This window comes from Xenopus tropicalis, chromosome 3, assembly GCF_000004195.4.
Source record: "Xenopus tropicalis strain Nigerian chromosome 3, UCB_Xtro_10.0, whole genome shotgun sequence".
In the NCBI taxonomy this organism is placed as follows: domain Eukaryota; kingdom Metazoa; phylum Chordata; class Amphibia; order Anura; family Pipidae; genus Xenopus; species Xenopus tropicalis.
Window position 1 is genome coordinate 115,550,842 of NC_030679.2, and position 16,111 is coordinate 115,566,952.

A 16,111-nucleotide genomic window follows, 5' to 3' on the forward strand; every position below is an offset into this window, starting at 1 on the left:
GGCTAAATGATTCACTGTCACTGCAATGCAGTTTGGCACAGCCTGCTTGGCTTGAACTCAAATATGGATATCAAAGTCAATATTGTTGTAATTGAACCCTATTGTATGCAATTGTTCGCTTTCTCTTGTGCCACGTTAGCCACTGTACTGATCTGAGCCTGACCTTTCTCTCCCACTGCTTAAAGGATACTTAAATCCTACTGCCAGCCATTGAATGTACGGGGTCTCTCTAACAAAGCTCTGTCTATTTAAAGGGATACTGGTACGCTTTACAAAAAGGTGCCTATGCTGGAATTGTACTACAGCAACACAAACACCTAGGCCCAACTTACTTAGGAAAATGGGAAGCTGAGTGCATTCCCCTACACAAGCAAGAAACAACCTAAGCAACACTGGCCTGGGAATTTGGGTGGCTGAACCTCCTGAAATCCATTGTTCCCAAAATAAATGTGACAGTCCCAGCACCTTGGGGCACCGTACTCATGTATGGTCAGTACTGGCTGCCAGCATTAAGGAGTGCGCCACAGGAGGCATATTTGAAGGGACTGGCCTGCCTGACAAAGAGGCTGCTCTCCCTCTAGGCTGATAGCTGTTTGCCTTTTAGAGAGTTGTAGCTTATATACTCCCAGCACTGGAGTATTATTGATTATCCTGCAATGTAATACTGCCTGCTTGAAAAAAAAAAATAATTTCCCCCAAAATGTGCAGTGGAAAGTTTCACATTTATTTGAAAGAGCATACATATAGCAAAAGCACATGGCACACAGGCACCAGATCCACACCGCTATAGAAGTGTGAGACAATTATATGATAGAGCGCATTAAACACATTATTACACGCAACACCTAAAGTGCCAACATATTCCACAGTGTTGTACAACAGGCAAACCCATGCTTTAACATTAAACATTTAGGTTTCTACCTTATATAGCACCTATAGCACATATATATATATATATATACAGTATTTGTATATATTATGCCAATGGCAGCACAGGGTATGCAATCATGAAAAGGCAAATCATTACACAATAAAGTATAATAATACAATATGGTCTATGGCTCTTGCCCTCAATACTTATACACAATAGGGATATATATATATACATACAGTATATATACAGAAAAACAGAATGAAGGTTAAGTATTCAACATGAAATCTTCCTGTAGATGCATAAGAAAACTGGGTCATTTCACATTTTTTAAATCACATTTCTATCCAGATTGTTGCTTAAAATTTTCCAATAAAACACAAATGGTTTGAAGAAACTTTCATTCATCACTGGTATCCTATATTCATACCAACTCCATTACATTGCGTGAGAAGATACTAGATTATAAATGTTCATTTACGTTCAGTAACAATTCAGTGAAAACCACACTAACCACCCATCCCCCAATTTCAACTGAGAATTTGCTTGGTGTTGCTTGAATAAAGACCATTAGGGATGGTTCAGATGTAGCAACACTATATGGCACGCTGTATGTTAAACATATTCCTCAAGCAAGTTGGTTTAGAAATGAGTTGGTCCCTCTGCTGGAGTCCTGCAGTGGGTCGGGTACCCCCATAAAAACCAGGTAACCTGCAGGTTGTGAGTAGGATTTTCAGACGAGGGCACAAATGCAGGATGGCGGGTCTACTGGTCACGGTTGGGTTGTGGGTCTTATCTATATGTATCTATCACAATAAAATAGCCTCACAGAGCAATAGTTTTTGACTGCTGAGGTCAGAGACCCTTATATAAAAACTAGAAAGAGGCAGAAGGCAAATAATTTATAACCTATAGAAAAAAAAAAATGAAGACCAGTTGAAAAATACTAAAGGTTAACCTCCCCTTTAAATGCATCTGGCCTGGCTACAGAAATATCCAAATTTCATCAATATGAATACAGCTGTATGACTAACTACTAATTCAGTGTTTTACAGTTCAGACGTAGCAAATCAATTGGCCGAAGGGCTGTAATACAAGAGAACCAAGAACCAGCGACTCTTCATTTGTATGGGCCAATATATAAACATTTGTATTCTGATGACAGAATTGCTTTCAGTTCCCAAGCAACTGCCAAGAGATGGCAGAGAGCCTTAAGAATCCATACAATGGCGGGTGTGAAGGGCAAAGCCTGTGCTGCTGCTCTATTTACAGTAAGCCTGTGGGAGCACTGTGGAATGTACCAGTCATCTCACAATTCCACACAGAACATTCCGTCGCCTCCCACTGAGGGACAGCACTCTCTCCACTGGAAACCACATATAAAGGGACACTGTCAAGTTTAGAGTACCTGAAAAATTAAATATGGCAGACAAGTCTGTAGAAATGGCTTCAGCAACACTTCCTGCTAAACAATATAATAGAACTGGTGCATCTACCGGTATATGATATACAAACCCACCTGTTTAAAAGCCATAAGAGTAATTTACAACCTATACACGTTTCTCTGCTGTAGAATTGCCCCTGGCCTTTGCTCTCTATTTCAGATTACAGAGACCTGGGGCTGCCCCAGAGAATACAGCGCTTCCTGCATATTGCAGAGTTGTATTAATGGGGGTGTGGGAGGGCAAACTTGTGCATCTGAATGAAGTTAGGCCTCAGGCTGCAACAGGGCCCTCTCCCTGCCCTGACAGAGCTGGCCTGGGCCCCTTCATGCTACAGCCGGCACCAATATTTTTATCCTAAGTGAGGTGCAGACTGTATCCAGACCAGGGGAAGATGTGCTTTTTGCAACAGTGTACCCCTTAGTGCTCTACAGTCTTTCCCCTGGTCAGTTGTAAATACAGTAAACCCCAAAGGGTTACCCATATATTAAAAAAAAAAAAAAAAAAAAAAAAAAGGGGGTGGGGGTACACAGAGATGTTGAGAGTTTAATTCAGCCACTAAAGGGCTGTACATTCTGACCCAGTGAGTACTTCCTGTACTGTGAGGAGAAACTAATTCCCAAACAACAAAGTAAATAAATACCCATGTTGCCTTATTTAAGGACAGAAATACTGAATGTATTGCACAAAGTGCTAAATTCAAAGTCACAGTGAGTTACGGTCATTCTGTAACAGAATAAAAGTGCTCTGCTAGAAATTAAGGCCAAGTATAAGACTTTTGGCACAGGTTTAAGAGACAGAAGTGTTTATGAATTCCAAGTAGCTCATTGTAATATTTCCACTGTAAATGTTCTCAAATATCTCTGCAGTATCAGGCCAGGCATTTATTACTAGCTGTCTCCCACAATCTCATCTCCACCTACTGCACTCCCTCCTTACTGCTGCCGTATCATCTCACCTGCATCTAAATCTCTCTCCTCCCCTTTATTATTAACCCTCATAGATTGCAAGCTCTTCAGGACAGGGATCTCATTCTGTGTTATCTCACTATTATGTAGTAAGTGTATCCCTGTTTGTATTTATACCTTGTAAGCATTGCATTTAGTTGTGCTGCTAGATAAAGGCAAAGCTGTACTAATACATGGTACATTGGGAATAGTGTACACCCTCTAGACAAAATATTTAGATATTACAAGTCACCTAGAAATTCCATATACAGAAATGATTTTACAGAAGGGTACATAATGTTTTATAATACACAATCTGCTATCAGCCATGTGACCCAAATGTCGTCACTAAGCACCTATTATAACGGATAATAACATTAAGCACCTTGAAGCAGAATATATATTTTACAAGTTATTCATGGCTATTGTGAACTGGTTATGGGCTCTTTGTGCATTTTAAGGCTGCTATGTTCTCACATGGATCCAGTTGTCCATTGGAACACAATGTAGAGTGCTTTATTGAGACAAATGTCACGTATATTAGTGCAAGTACTTGTAGCACCCTATATTCCATAGCAGACAGAACGTTATGATTGGTTCAGTGCTGTAGTAGCGCACAGTGGCAGAGAGAGAAGCACATAAAGCATAGCATTTAAGGAGCAGGGACATATAGGTTTGATGGTCTCACCAACCAGTGTCAGTGTGAATATTATAAAATAAACATGGAAGCTGTCTCTGTATAAGACAGTAAAATAGCACCCCTAATGGCAGCACGTGCCACTGGCTCACCTGTTTCTCGACATATATGGTGATTTTCCCTCTTATTTAAACACTCCACAGGAACGTGGAATTTCTAGTTTTAAAAGAGTTCACCTTATTGCAGCCCCAACTAGGCACAGGTTAATTACAGATTTCAGTGAGGGGCTTACCAGGATATCGGTGCACCGTGAGCATACCCCCCAACAATCACAGCTCACAAGCGCTGAAAGACAGACTACGTTGATAATCGGAGACAATTTGCAGTTGGTCTTCATTTTTTGTTTGTGGGTTTTCAGATATTTAGCGTTTTGTTCAGGAGGCCTCTAGTTTGGAATTTCAGCAATATAACAATAAAAATAAAATTGTAGCCCCCGAGACCAATCATTTTTTGTCTCCTGGGTTCAATAAGCCTCATTTGAAAGGTGGAAAGAGGCAGAAGAGGACTACAAATAATTAAAGAACTATAAAAAAAAAAAAAAAAATGAAGACCAATTGAAAAATTGCTAGGAATAGGACATTCTAAAACATACTAACATCTAACATAAGGTTCATGGCACATGGGGCAAATTTACAGCCTGCAAATAAACACAGACCACAAATCTGCCACTATGCTTCAAAAAGCTTATTGTTATGCCTGCACCCAGAGCACTACAATGGCTCCAGGTGCAGGCAAAGGTATCTGCAGGCTGAGGATCCGCCCCATGTGGCAGGAGCCTAAAGGTGAACCACCCCTTTAGTGAGAAATCTTCCCTTCTCGCATCTCTCTATTTAAAGTACAAACATGTATTAGGAGCCTAAGTAAAGCAGAGGGGTTATATGGGAAGAGCTGCTTTCTGTGCAGTCTATTAATGGCTTGCTGCAGCTCTTCCAAGCACCTTGCAGATTTCAACAGGGTCCCCGTGATCAGATTTGTGTTTTCGGCAGTCTTTGTTGGGGTAGTGCTAAAGGCTGGACACTCCCCTTTCAGTTTCAGCTTCCCCATTTGTTTATATATGTCGGTGCTGTCAGCTCTTGGGGTCTGTGCAGCGAGAGGATGATCTTGCTCTTCAGAGCATTCAGAGTCGGAATCCTCTGAGCTGTCATAGGCTACAAGGCGTTGAAGGGCACCCAGAGAGGAAGTGCATTCATAGCTTGAGACCTGAGAAGGTGCTACATGCCTTACATTTTTCTGGGTCACTGAGTTGGTGATGCTGGTGGGAAGAGATAAAGATGCTTGAAGATTCACAGGGCTTTGCAGCACCACTGCAGCCGCTACACTCTCTGTCTGACCCTGTAATGGGAAACTGTTGGGAACATCCCTGGCAGATCCTTTCCGGCAAGAAGCCAGTTCTAGTAAAGTGCACGTCAGGCAGAAACGAGGCCAGTCTTCTTTGAGAAGTTTCAAGTACCTTACAAAGTATTCCAGAAAGCAGGTCTCTGAGGAGATAAGAAAATCCAGCAGGACTGAAGTGTCAAATGCCACACTGTTCAGCAATAACACGAAAATGCAGTTGGGGTCACAGCCAAACTGATGAGATATTCCATCCCATATTCCCATTTCATTTCCAGGATTCACACAGACAGGGACCTGAGACCAAAAGCTAAAAAAAAAAAAAACACAAAACAAAATGTTTAGTGCTTCAATAATGTTTGTCCTGGATTCTCATTGCACTGGCTATTTTATAATCTTGGTGAGTAAAGTCAGCCCTCTGGTCTCACTGCAGTGTTGGCTTTACACATTTCTGCTAATGATAAAAGCACATGTAATACAGTGCTACAAGAATCTAAATCCCAAGTCAGCACAGTGCCATGATAAAATGGCAGCCTTCTGAATTGTTTGTGCACAAGAAAGGGTATAAATATACTTACTTTTGACAGCGAAGGTACATCTTTAGCAGAATGTTTGCCACTTCTAGCATGTCATCATCCTGCTCTATAAAGACAAGAGACACCCATTCACAGGGGTGCCATGGTTTCTGCCACCCGAGATGATGCCTTAGGAAAGCCAGTAACTGATCCATGACAGACTGTAGTTTCTCTAGAAATAAAGATCACAATTTAATAATCCCCATTTGCTACATTTTTTATATGTTCCCTTTCATTTTTAATGCAATAGATCATCAATGATAAATCTCTGCAAATTAATTTTCTACCTATCTCTCACCCCATATGCCCATATGCTGCAGCTTCTAGGAACAAATTCAAAGCACAACCCATTAAACAAAAAAAAAAAAAAAAAGCAGGAGTTCAAGGCACATCAATACACAACATCTCGTGTCTCAGCCCTTTCTCCTTGTAGATTGTAAACTGGGCCTGTTCACCACACGGTATTTTCTTTACGATAGTGGAGAAAAGGCTGATCTGCTCCCCATCGCCCTGTCCTGTGTATAGTTACATAGTTACATAGTTACATAGGGTTGAAAAAAGACCATTGTCCATCAAGTTCAACCCATCCGAGTAAACCCAGCACACAACCTATACTAACCAATCTATACACTCACATACATAAACTATATATATACAACCAGTAATACTAACTGTAGATATTAGTATCACAATAGCCTTGGATATTCTGCTTGTTCAAAAACTCATCCAGGCCCCTCTTAAAGGCATTAACAGAGTCTGCCATTACCACATCACTAGGAAGGGCATTCCATAACCTCACTGCCCTCACCGTGTCAGGTAACATGTTGGACAGCCAGCATTAACATACAGAAGAAAATGCTGGGTGTGATACTGCCCTAAAGCAATTAATATGATTCCAGTTTTGTGGAACAGGATTGACCTGGAAATGATTACAGCTGTCTTCTCCCATAAAATGGGTTATTCACCTGCAGATGTCATATTTATGATAAAAAAAAAGTGAAACGTGTCAAACAAGCTCCCCCGTATTCAATTGCAGAGAATATAATGACTGGTGATAAGTGAAGGAACATGAGTTGGAAATGTTCATATTTATAATGAATATATAGCATTGTTCCATAGTACAGGCAATACAGCTGCTTATATATTTTCCAGTGTTTTTTTTATTTATTACCTGCTATAATGCTGCTTAAAGTCACTTCAAGAAGTTGGATTTCTAGAGCTTTGAGAACAGAAAGACACACTGCCCCCAGAACTACTAGGTCAGGGCTGCTCTCTGATGCCATGTAAGAGCCACCAAAGCTGCTAATCCTATCCCTTATAGGCACTTGCAGCAGCCAGCCCTGGTCTACTGAGTTCAGCAACGCTAGCACCAGCATAGTAATTTCCTGCTCCAGTACAGGGTCCCCAGGCTGTGACATGCTGTGTAGAACAGGGTAGAAATCTTCCCCTGCTTTTTTTAAAAGGCTTCTCTTCAGAACCAAGATGAACTGCCTTTTAACATAATATGCAACAGGGGAGGATACCAATGTAAAAGCCTGGGGAATAGTCACAGAAAGAACCGTGTGGCATAAAGGAAGACTCCGTTTGTATTTTATCCTTAGAGCAATCAGGAGCTCCATCAGGTCCAGGAGACAGGAGAGGCAGCAGCTGGACTCTGGGTCTAGTGCAGAAGTTTGGCAGTGTGTTGTTCCGACATCAGAAAGGAGAGAAGAGCAAAATCTTTCAAATGTGGGATCCAGAGGCTGAAGGAGAACCGATAGAATATCTAGAATACAAGTGCAGCAATCAGCCATTAGTTGCCAGGCACCATTTAAGAAGGTAAAGTCAGGTTCCTAGCAAGTACATAGTGCTGTCGAGCCAGGGTGGGCACATGCTTCTACTAATACTGCCCTCTACTGGGCATACAAGTACCCTTCAGGGGTGGAAAGAAATAGATTGTTGCAATGCAATTGTGTTTTGAAACATTCTCCAATATTTTATAAGCTGACTGGTATTTTAAGGGTGGAGGGCATATCACTACACCCTTAGCATCCAGGGTAATGGCATGTGGGTCTGTTTCAGGCCTATAGCACCTTGGTGATTATCTTACAGATAATTAGTAAGACCAAAAACTCACAGAACTTGGACTTTAAAACAACTGGCAAACACTTGAAAGTATTTCCAATAAAGCAACACCATATATTATAATTTAGAACAAACACAAAAGAATATCCAGTCAACCCCTTTTTTGGTTCAACATAACCAATGCTGTGAGTAGAACTGCAGTACAGTTAAAGCACTTACCTCCTTGCTGTAAGTTCTCATCCCTGAGGAGTCCCTTGAACACACATATGAGAGTAGATAGACATGGCATGACCGTATAGCACCTTGGGGATTCACTCAGTGACTTTAGGCAGAACTGAAGCCACCGGATATTCACCTTATTCTGGATAAAGGGAAACTGCCAGTCATTTCTCATATAAAGAGTAATTCACATTCTGTGATTAAAAAACCTATGGAGACGCATGCAAGGCATTGTGGGAATTGGAGTCTTAGCTGAAGGACAGCTGCCTTTTATTTGTTTCAAGACTGACTAGAAGCAGTGCAGACAAAGAACTTAACTGAATATTTGTGATGAATATATATTCTAAAGTTGCTCAGAATAACATTTTCTTTTATTATGCAAAATATTATTCATTATTTAGTTGCAGGCCCCCTTTTATACTAGTTGGGCACTTTCATGCATGAATCCCCACATTATATGCATTGCCCCACTGACATTTCATAGGCAATATGCATCTCTGTTCTCCTCTTTAACTGATAGTTATGCTTGATTCCATTTACCTTTGTCTTTAACTGGAATAGCACCAAACAGGAGAGGCACTTGGAGGAGAGATGAGACAGCACCTTGTCAGAAGTCACGGAGAGACAAATCTGCAAATACAAAATGATATCAAACAGCAGCTAATAATTAGATCTTTATTATGTCTCCTGTCTTTTGTCAGCCCTCCCAACTCATGTCAGGCATATGGTACGGGTAAAGGATCTATTATCTGGAATGCTTGAGACCTGGGATTTTTCAGATAAGGGATCCTTGTAATTGTCTGCAAAAAATAATAAAAGCTTAGTTACCATCAAGTACAAGCGTCTATGTGCACACACTACCAACAACCCGTGTCTGTGTGCACCGGCACGTGGAATGCAGACTTTGAAATGGCCGAAACTAGGGGAAGGCAGGAAGAAAAGTTATGTGTCCTTTGCTTCTCCACCATTGCACACTAGGCATGTCTCTCTTCTGCCTACCCCTAGACAGAAAACTACGCATATTGCAGCACTGGGTCCAAACACAATAAACTAGCTGCTGGGCACATCACTTATCACTAACATAATTATACGTAATTAAAAAGCCAGAAATACAAAGATGAAAACACCCTCCATTAACACATTATGCCTGTATAATAGGTGGGGTTACTGGCCAACTGGAACAGCATGGGCCTGAACTTTTGCTCAGTAATGGGACAGTTGACTCATGAGATGAAAAAAATGAAAATAAAATGGTCTGGGAATCCAGGTGTGGGCAGCATAATATCAGAGCTCTTGCTTTAAAGGAACACACGGGCTGTTATTATTATTAACATTTATTTATAGAGCGCCAACATATTCCGCAGCGTTGTTATTGGGTGCAACTGTGATCTAAGTGGTAGGATTTAATGTCAAACCACTGAAAACAAATTGCATGAAAGATACATATAGAAGAATTAAAGAAAATGTGGGTTTACGTCATTACACTTAGTGAGTTATTACTTTAATTAATCACACTTAGTAAAGACATTTAGCTTTATTCTTATAAATTACGTGCTTGCAAAAATGTCAAGAATAGTATATCTCTGGCCTATAAAGTTCATCTAAGATCTATCATCTCAGAGGCAGATGACAAGGAGCAGCAGGGAGACTTAGGGCTCTGGCACACGGGGAAATTAGTCGCCCGCGACAAAACTCCATGTTCGCGGGCAACTAATTTCCCCGAGTTGTCATAACCCGCCATCCCACCGGCGAACATGTAAGTCGCCGGTGGGATGGCACACGCAGCGGCGCGATTTCCCGAAATCGGCGAAAAAGACTCGCGAGTCTCATGGCAACTCGGGGAGATTAGTCGCCCGTGACAAGGGAGATTTGGAAGGCACTTATACTGTAAGGTCACCCACTGTGACCTACAGCACCTACATTTGCCCATTTGTGTCTGTTAGTTACCCCTCCCATATAGATTGTAAGCTCTACGGGGCAGGGACCTCCTTCATCTTGTATTTCTGACTCTGCAACTGCACCTTGTATTTATTTGTATTTATTGTTGTACTTTGTATTTATCCATTATCTTTAACCCCCTGTCTGTATTAATGAATTCTACTGTACTGCGCTGCGTACATAAGTAGCACTTTATAAATAAAGATATACATACATACATTTGTCGCTGGCGACTAATCTCCCCCTGCGCCAGAGCACTTAAGAGCATTTATAGTGGCAATTGTGAAGCTGTTGCTGGGTAAATAGTTCATATCAACTCCCCCCCGCCCCATAGTTTCTTAGCTGCAAGATTGGTTTGGAGATACAACGCATGAATGCACTAACACTTGCACACTTTTCTCAATGCTCCAAGCATTTCTGAAGCCCTGGTATTATGCTAAGTGTCTGTGCCAGAGGAATAGGGGAAGATTTATAAAATTTGAGTTTAAAAATGCTAGCACATTTAAGAAAAAAAAAATGACAAATATTCCCACAAAAGTTTTGTCTCTGAAAAATAGTTACACGCTGGCGAGAATCATATTGTTCCATTCATTTTCAATGAGGCTAAAAATCTTGAATGTTTTAACTGGTAAAATAAATAATTAAATATTCGTTAGAGACAATCCTCCTTGATTTCTATTGAACCTCGCCAGCTTTTAATTGCAGAGGTTTTTCTGGCAATGTTTTACAGATTTTTCCTTTAATAAATATCGACAATTTAGGCTTCTTAAGAATAATGTGAAATAAATGCAAATGATAAATCGACCCCATAGTAATAATATTATACCTAAAAGTAAATATGTAAAAGAAACATTATACGCAAAAACAAAATAAAACTTCTCAGGATTAGATACACTGGCAATTCTTACTAAAGTCTTATCCAGGTCAGCTTGCTGTAGCAGGTCCACTATGCAGGTGTACTGGCGCTTTACATCAGGATCTGTGCCCTGACTATCTGCCCTGCTGATGAGCATTCGGATCAGAGACAGCTGTAGCGCTGTAACCTCCCGTGCACACCATACAGACACATGGCCTTCATTATCAGCCGGCGTTGGATCTGCAGTATCTGAAAGGTAGTGTATACAGTGGGTGTCTGTTATTAGGACAGTGCAAGGACTGAAAGAAAACACAAGTACACTGGTATTAAAGGAGAATGCAAGTCAAAATTTAAAAGCATACTGCCCAATAGTCCTCCTATTGTTTAGTAAAAACACTTTTGGCTCACCTAATCAAATATTTACTCAGTCACACTTACTTCACATTTTCTAGAACAGGCAGCCATCTCTAAAAAGGTATTCTCCCTTCCTTTCCCTCCTTGCTTCATACTGCACATGTGTTTCATTCCCTCCCCCCCCTCCCCTCTGCCAGATCCGCTTCTGATTGGCTGGTGGGCATGTGTAGCTCAGAACAGGAGACAGGATCAAGTTACACACATGCTCAGAGAATAGGAAGGCTGCCGCTGGCAGAGCCTACAGGAAGGGGAGAGAGATTTCAGTGATGTCACTGTAGTCTTCACACTGCTGTAGGCTGCCAGCACCATATCTCAGAGAAGCAAGCAGGGATCTGGGAATTTAGATATGCAGTAAGTACTTAAAAAGAATGCCTTTAGACTTACTTTTAATTTATATTAACCTTTCATTGTCCTTTAAAGGAAAAAGAAAGGTAAAGTCACTTGGGGGTGCCAAAATGTTAGGCACCCCCAAGTGACTTTAACCGCCTACCTTTTACCCCGGGCTGGTGCCGCTGTCAGGAGAAAACAGCACCAGCCTGGGGTAGCTGCCGGCGCTTCCTCCTTCCGGCTTCGCTGCGCGCGCATGCGCAGTAGAGTGAAAAGCCGAACTTAAACATTTAAGTCGGCTTTTTCGCTCTACTGTGCATGCCCGGCCACCGGCAGTTTAGGAAGTGGAAGGCGGAAGGAGGAAGCGCTGCGCTCCAGGTGCCCCGGGCTGGTGCTATTTTCTCCTAACAGGGGCACCAGCCCGGGGTACAAGGTAAGCGGTTAAAGTCACTTGGGGGTGCTTAACATTTTGGCACCCCCAAGTGACTTTGCCTTTCCTTCCCCTTTAAGAGGGCACTTTATAACATGAAGGATGGAAGTGAAGGCATGCGACTTTTCTGGATTTAGCTATTTAAGCGCCAGCAGAGACACTTGTTGGTGTATATGGTAAAGTGAAAGCTTCCCCATCAATGCCCACTAGTATGTGAGGAAAACACTTAATGTATACTCATTGTAAATTTGTTTTCACTTAGTCCCAAAGGCAGCTCAGAGTGAGCTCTACTCACCCGTAGGTAGGATTAACTGGTATTAGTCAGTAAGAAGCCACGTCCTATTGCTTCCTCTAGTAACTGGCTGAACGCTATTAAACTGACAAGCAACCATTTGCTTACACATAATATTAATATTTACAGATAACAAGGGAAGGGGAATACTGCCTTTTGGACAAAACAATGTACAGTATAAGTATAAACAATGCTTATTACCTGTACTGCTTAATGCTGTAGAATTAGGAGCTAAGAAAGAGGCACATTTCTGGGCATCATGCTGCAGGGAACCAACATTCAGGACCACCCTGTGCAGTTCTCTCAAGCCTGGCAACAGACCCTCCATCTCATCTGTCTAACTACAAGGCTTCTTGCTTGACTGACCAGCACAGACAGACTGAACACTCATCCTTGAACCCAAATAATGTGCTTTTCTGCAATAAAGAGAAAATATTAAGAAATAAATTCAAATAATTATTTGGACAAAATAAAGGGTACATTCTGAAACACCGATTAAAAGCTACTACACAGTATGGGTGCTTATTCCTGCCTGTAGAGACTTATAGTCCATGCAAAAAACAAACAAAAACAAATGTCATCCCAAATGTGCACGCCTTGCATTGAGTTGTCTGCAAGTAGTGAAAGTTTACTGCACTATACAGATGTCTTTTGTTGTTTTTTATCATCTATCATCATAATAAAGCATATATAATGTTGCAAAAGTAAAACACATCTGCATGCTACAATAACAGCGATAATAGAAGCGTCATGATATAAATTACTGCATAACTGTTACAAACTATTAACACATTATTAAGCCAATGGGTGTGTATATACATATAAAACATTTCAGGGGTGGGAAACACTAGAGAGCAGGCACTAGGCATGAGCTGTGATTCCAGCATAAAATTATTATATATATATATATATATATATATATATATATTTGGGGGGTTGGGGGTCTGTCACTGCCAAGGAGAGCCCTGTATGGAGTAGCTCCTCATTCATATTATATGTGCCATACTGCCTAGATTGTTAGTTGTGCAGAATATGCCACACACTGATATGCTGTAAAAAATAGCCCAAAAGAGCTGTCACTTCTGAACCTGCTGTGTGTCCACAAATTGCTTGCACGGTTACCATAGGACACATGCACTGTGTATAGACAACATAATCTTTCTATAAAATATTACATACTTGCAGATAGGCAGATAAATACTGTTTAGGGTTACTGCTTAGATAAATGCACTTTTAGCATGCTGTAGATCAGGGATCCCCAACGTTTTTTTACTTGTGAGCCACACTCAGATGTAGAAAGTGTTGGGGAGCCACACAACCAAAAAAAAAGTTATTTTGTGATGCCAAATAAGAACTGTGATTGGATGCCCCATATGGACTGCTGGCTTGTGGAAGGCTCTTCTTTGAATAAAACGGTGTCTCTGTGCTTCCAAAACTTGCCTCCAAGCTATAAATGTAAAAATGGGCACCTACTTTGAGGCAACTGGGAGCACCATCAAAGGGGGCAGGGAGCAACATGTTACTCACAAGCCACTGGTTGGAGATCACTGCATGTAGACAGTGAGAGTGTGCAGCAACTCTCCGGTTTTGACTCAAAACAGCTATCGAGTTGCTAGGATACAATTTAGTTGAGCGTCTAGGACTCTGTCCAATTAGGCACCACAGCCCCTATTTCTATCTCCCTTGTCCATCCTTGATCACAACACAGTTACGTAGCCATGACATGATTAGTCCCACCGTTACCAACTTGGGCCTGTGGACAGTGCTCACATCATGCCTCAGACAGTGGTTTGAACCTCACAAGCTTCCGCAGATGCAATTATTTATCATTAGCTAGCTGACTGGAGCAGTAAGCGGTATGTGGGGAAAAATTATGTAATGGATGGCCCAGCGCCTGGTCATTGGCTCTTACACTAAGGAAAGACCTTTGCAACAACTGTGGTAAAATTGCTGCTAATTATAGTATACCTACCTTTGTGTATGTGATCAGCCAGAGCTGGGGAGAAGTGTCTGAGCTCAGGCACGAGAGAGGCATCTGTCCCAGATCCTTCTGCCACATTTAGCTTTAGGGGGGCCACCTCTGCATGGTTCCAGTTACACCAGGTCTAATTTTAATAAAATAAGCAAAAGTAAAGAAAAAAAAACTAGCCAAAATCCATTTCACAAGAAGGCCAAAATTAGCGCAGTGAGCAACTAAAGGAATCTAAAAACGAAGAGTATTTGCACTCTCAAGCCTGGAATAACAGCCCAATGCTTAGGGCCCACTCTCAAATATCACCCACCCCTTAAATATTCTACATCCATTGCATAGGATGACTGATGTGCCCTGCCCTCTGTTCCCAGTGCATGCAGGTTATTGACGCAGTTACTTCAACATGCGCTGCCAGCCCCAGCTTACAGTAAACTACATTATCCTGCACAGAAAATCCAGATATCTAAGAAACTGATACACAGTATTGCATTAACCCCAAACATGCTAGTAATATCACTGCATACCTCCCAACATTTAAAAAAATTAAGAAGGACATGATCAACAGCTGCACATAGCGCAACTTCCAGATTTTTGACCATGCGCACTGTATGTCTACACCCCACTATCCATTAAAATACATATTGTAAGTGCCCCCATGCATTTTGTGGTGGTGGGCTTAACTGTGCTTCATTCAATCAGTCTCCAGGTGGCAGAACTTTATAAAATGAGAGTGATGGTGCAGTCTCATCTTGTAAAGGTGCAGGTTTGCCACCTGTCTGGCTTTGAACCAGACTGCCCAGTTTTTAGGGGGCTGTCTGGTTCAAAACATCCTGCAGATCATTAAGAAATGGACAATAGCACATTATTGCCACTCCCCCAACATCACCAGGCATGTCCCCAACAGCACAGCTGTGCCCTCTGGCATCACCACCCACCTCTCTCACGTGATTGCCCACCCTTATTCTGGATTTTGATGCCAAGGTGGCAACCCAACAGGTGTGGGTGACAAAACCTGGGACTGTCCATGTAAAAAGGGGCATTGGGGATATATGTCACTGCAAAAATAGGTTCAACGTTTTACATTAACCTAAGACATGCCAGTAATTTCACTGCAGACATTAATTCAGATTACTGCATTTACTCCAGGCACGATATACATATGGGAGTCCTACACTGCAACTCACAGAGACCTCTGAGAATTATAGTTTAGGGACCAACCACAGAAACACATGGCAGCCTCCACACATCACATTAGAAGAAGTATAACAATCACATACCATATGTAGCTGGAAACAGGTTGTAGAGCTGATAAGTTGGGACTAAGAGGGCGGAGCTTTTGCTAGGAGGAGCGTCATAGGATGTTTTTTTCTTCACCAGCCAGTCCCGCTGCATGCTGGGCATTGTAGTTTTTACATTAACATTTCCAGCAGGCAACAAATTAAGAGGAAACTATTTTACCCAACATGCACTGGGACCTGTCTAACTGAGTTCATTTAGGAAAAAGAGAGGCGAGCCAAGAAATCTCAAAGAGGTACATTTTAAGTTTTTATGTAAAGAAAATTAGCTGGTGCAAAGTACAAATTCGCGGAAGCTACAAAAATTAGCCCAAATTCAATAGGCTGTGGGGTTCGTACATTGTAAATATGTAAACCAATTTGCCGGAAAAGTCAGGATTAACTCATCGAAGATTAGCGCGCATGCGCGGCATTTCTCTTTCTCCGCCCACAGCAGGAGC

The 16,111-nt window shown here is 41.6% G+C and overlaps 1 protein-coding gene across 2 annotated transcripts; it reads right to left on the reverse strand.

The window, feature by feature from the left end:
• Window positions 1-703: 703 nt before the first annotated feature.
• lins1 (lines homolog 1) lies at window positions 704-16,111 on the reverse strand. Of its 2 annotated transcripts, XM_004912663.4 has the most exons (9): window positions 15,654-16,111; window positions 14,377-14,509; window positions 12,606-12,820; window positions 10,994-11,190; window positions 8,688-8,777; window positions 8,148-8,289; window positions 7,036-7,629; window positions 5,868-6,036; window positions 704-5,599 (listed from the first exon to the last, which is right to left on the reverse strand). In XM_004912663.4, the coding sequence occupies exons 3-9, from the start codon at window positions 12,730-12,732 to the stop codon at window positions 4,753-4,755; spliced, it is 2,166 nt and encodes a 721-aa protein (XP_004912720.2). In that variant the 5' UTR covers window positions 12,733-12,820; window positions 14,377-14,509; window positions 15,654-16,111; the 3' UTR covers window positions 704-4,752. The 2 variants fall into 2 exon arrangements, with proteins under 2 accessions (XP_004912720.2, XP_002939313.3); XM_002939267.5 differs by lacking the exon at window positions 14,377-14,509.

Bases quoted from the DNA above. Each gene is read 5' to 3' on its own strand.
- lins1 (XM_002939267.5), bottom strand. From the start codon at position 12,732: ATGGAGGGTCTGTTGCCAGGCTTGAGAGAACTGCACAGGGTGGTCCTG. The intron at 11,191-12,605 runs GTAATAAGCATT...ACTACCTTTCAG, and splicing joins TACAGCATTAAGCAGTACAG to ATACTGCAGATCCAACGCCG. The intron at 7,630-8,147 runs GTAAGTGCTTTA...CTTGTATTCTAG, and splicing joins TGAGAACTTACAGCAAGGAG to ATATTCTATCGGTTCTCCTT.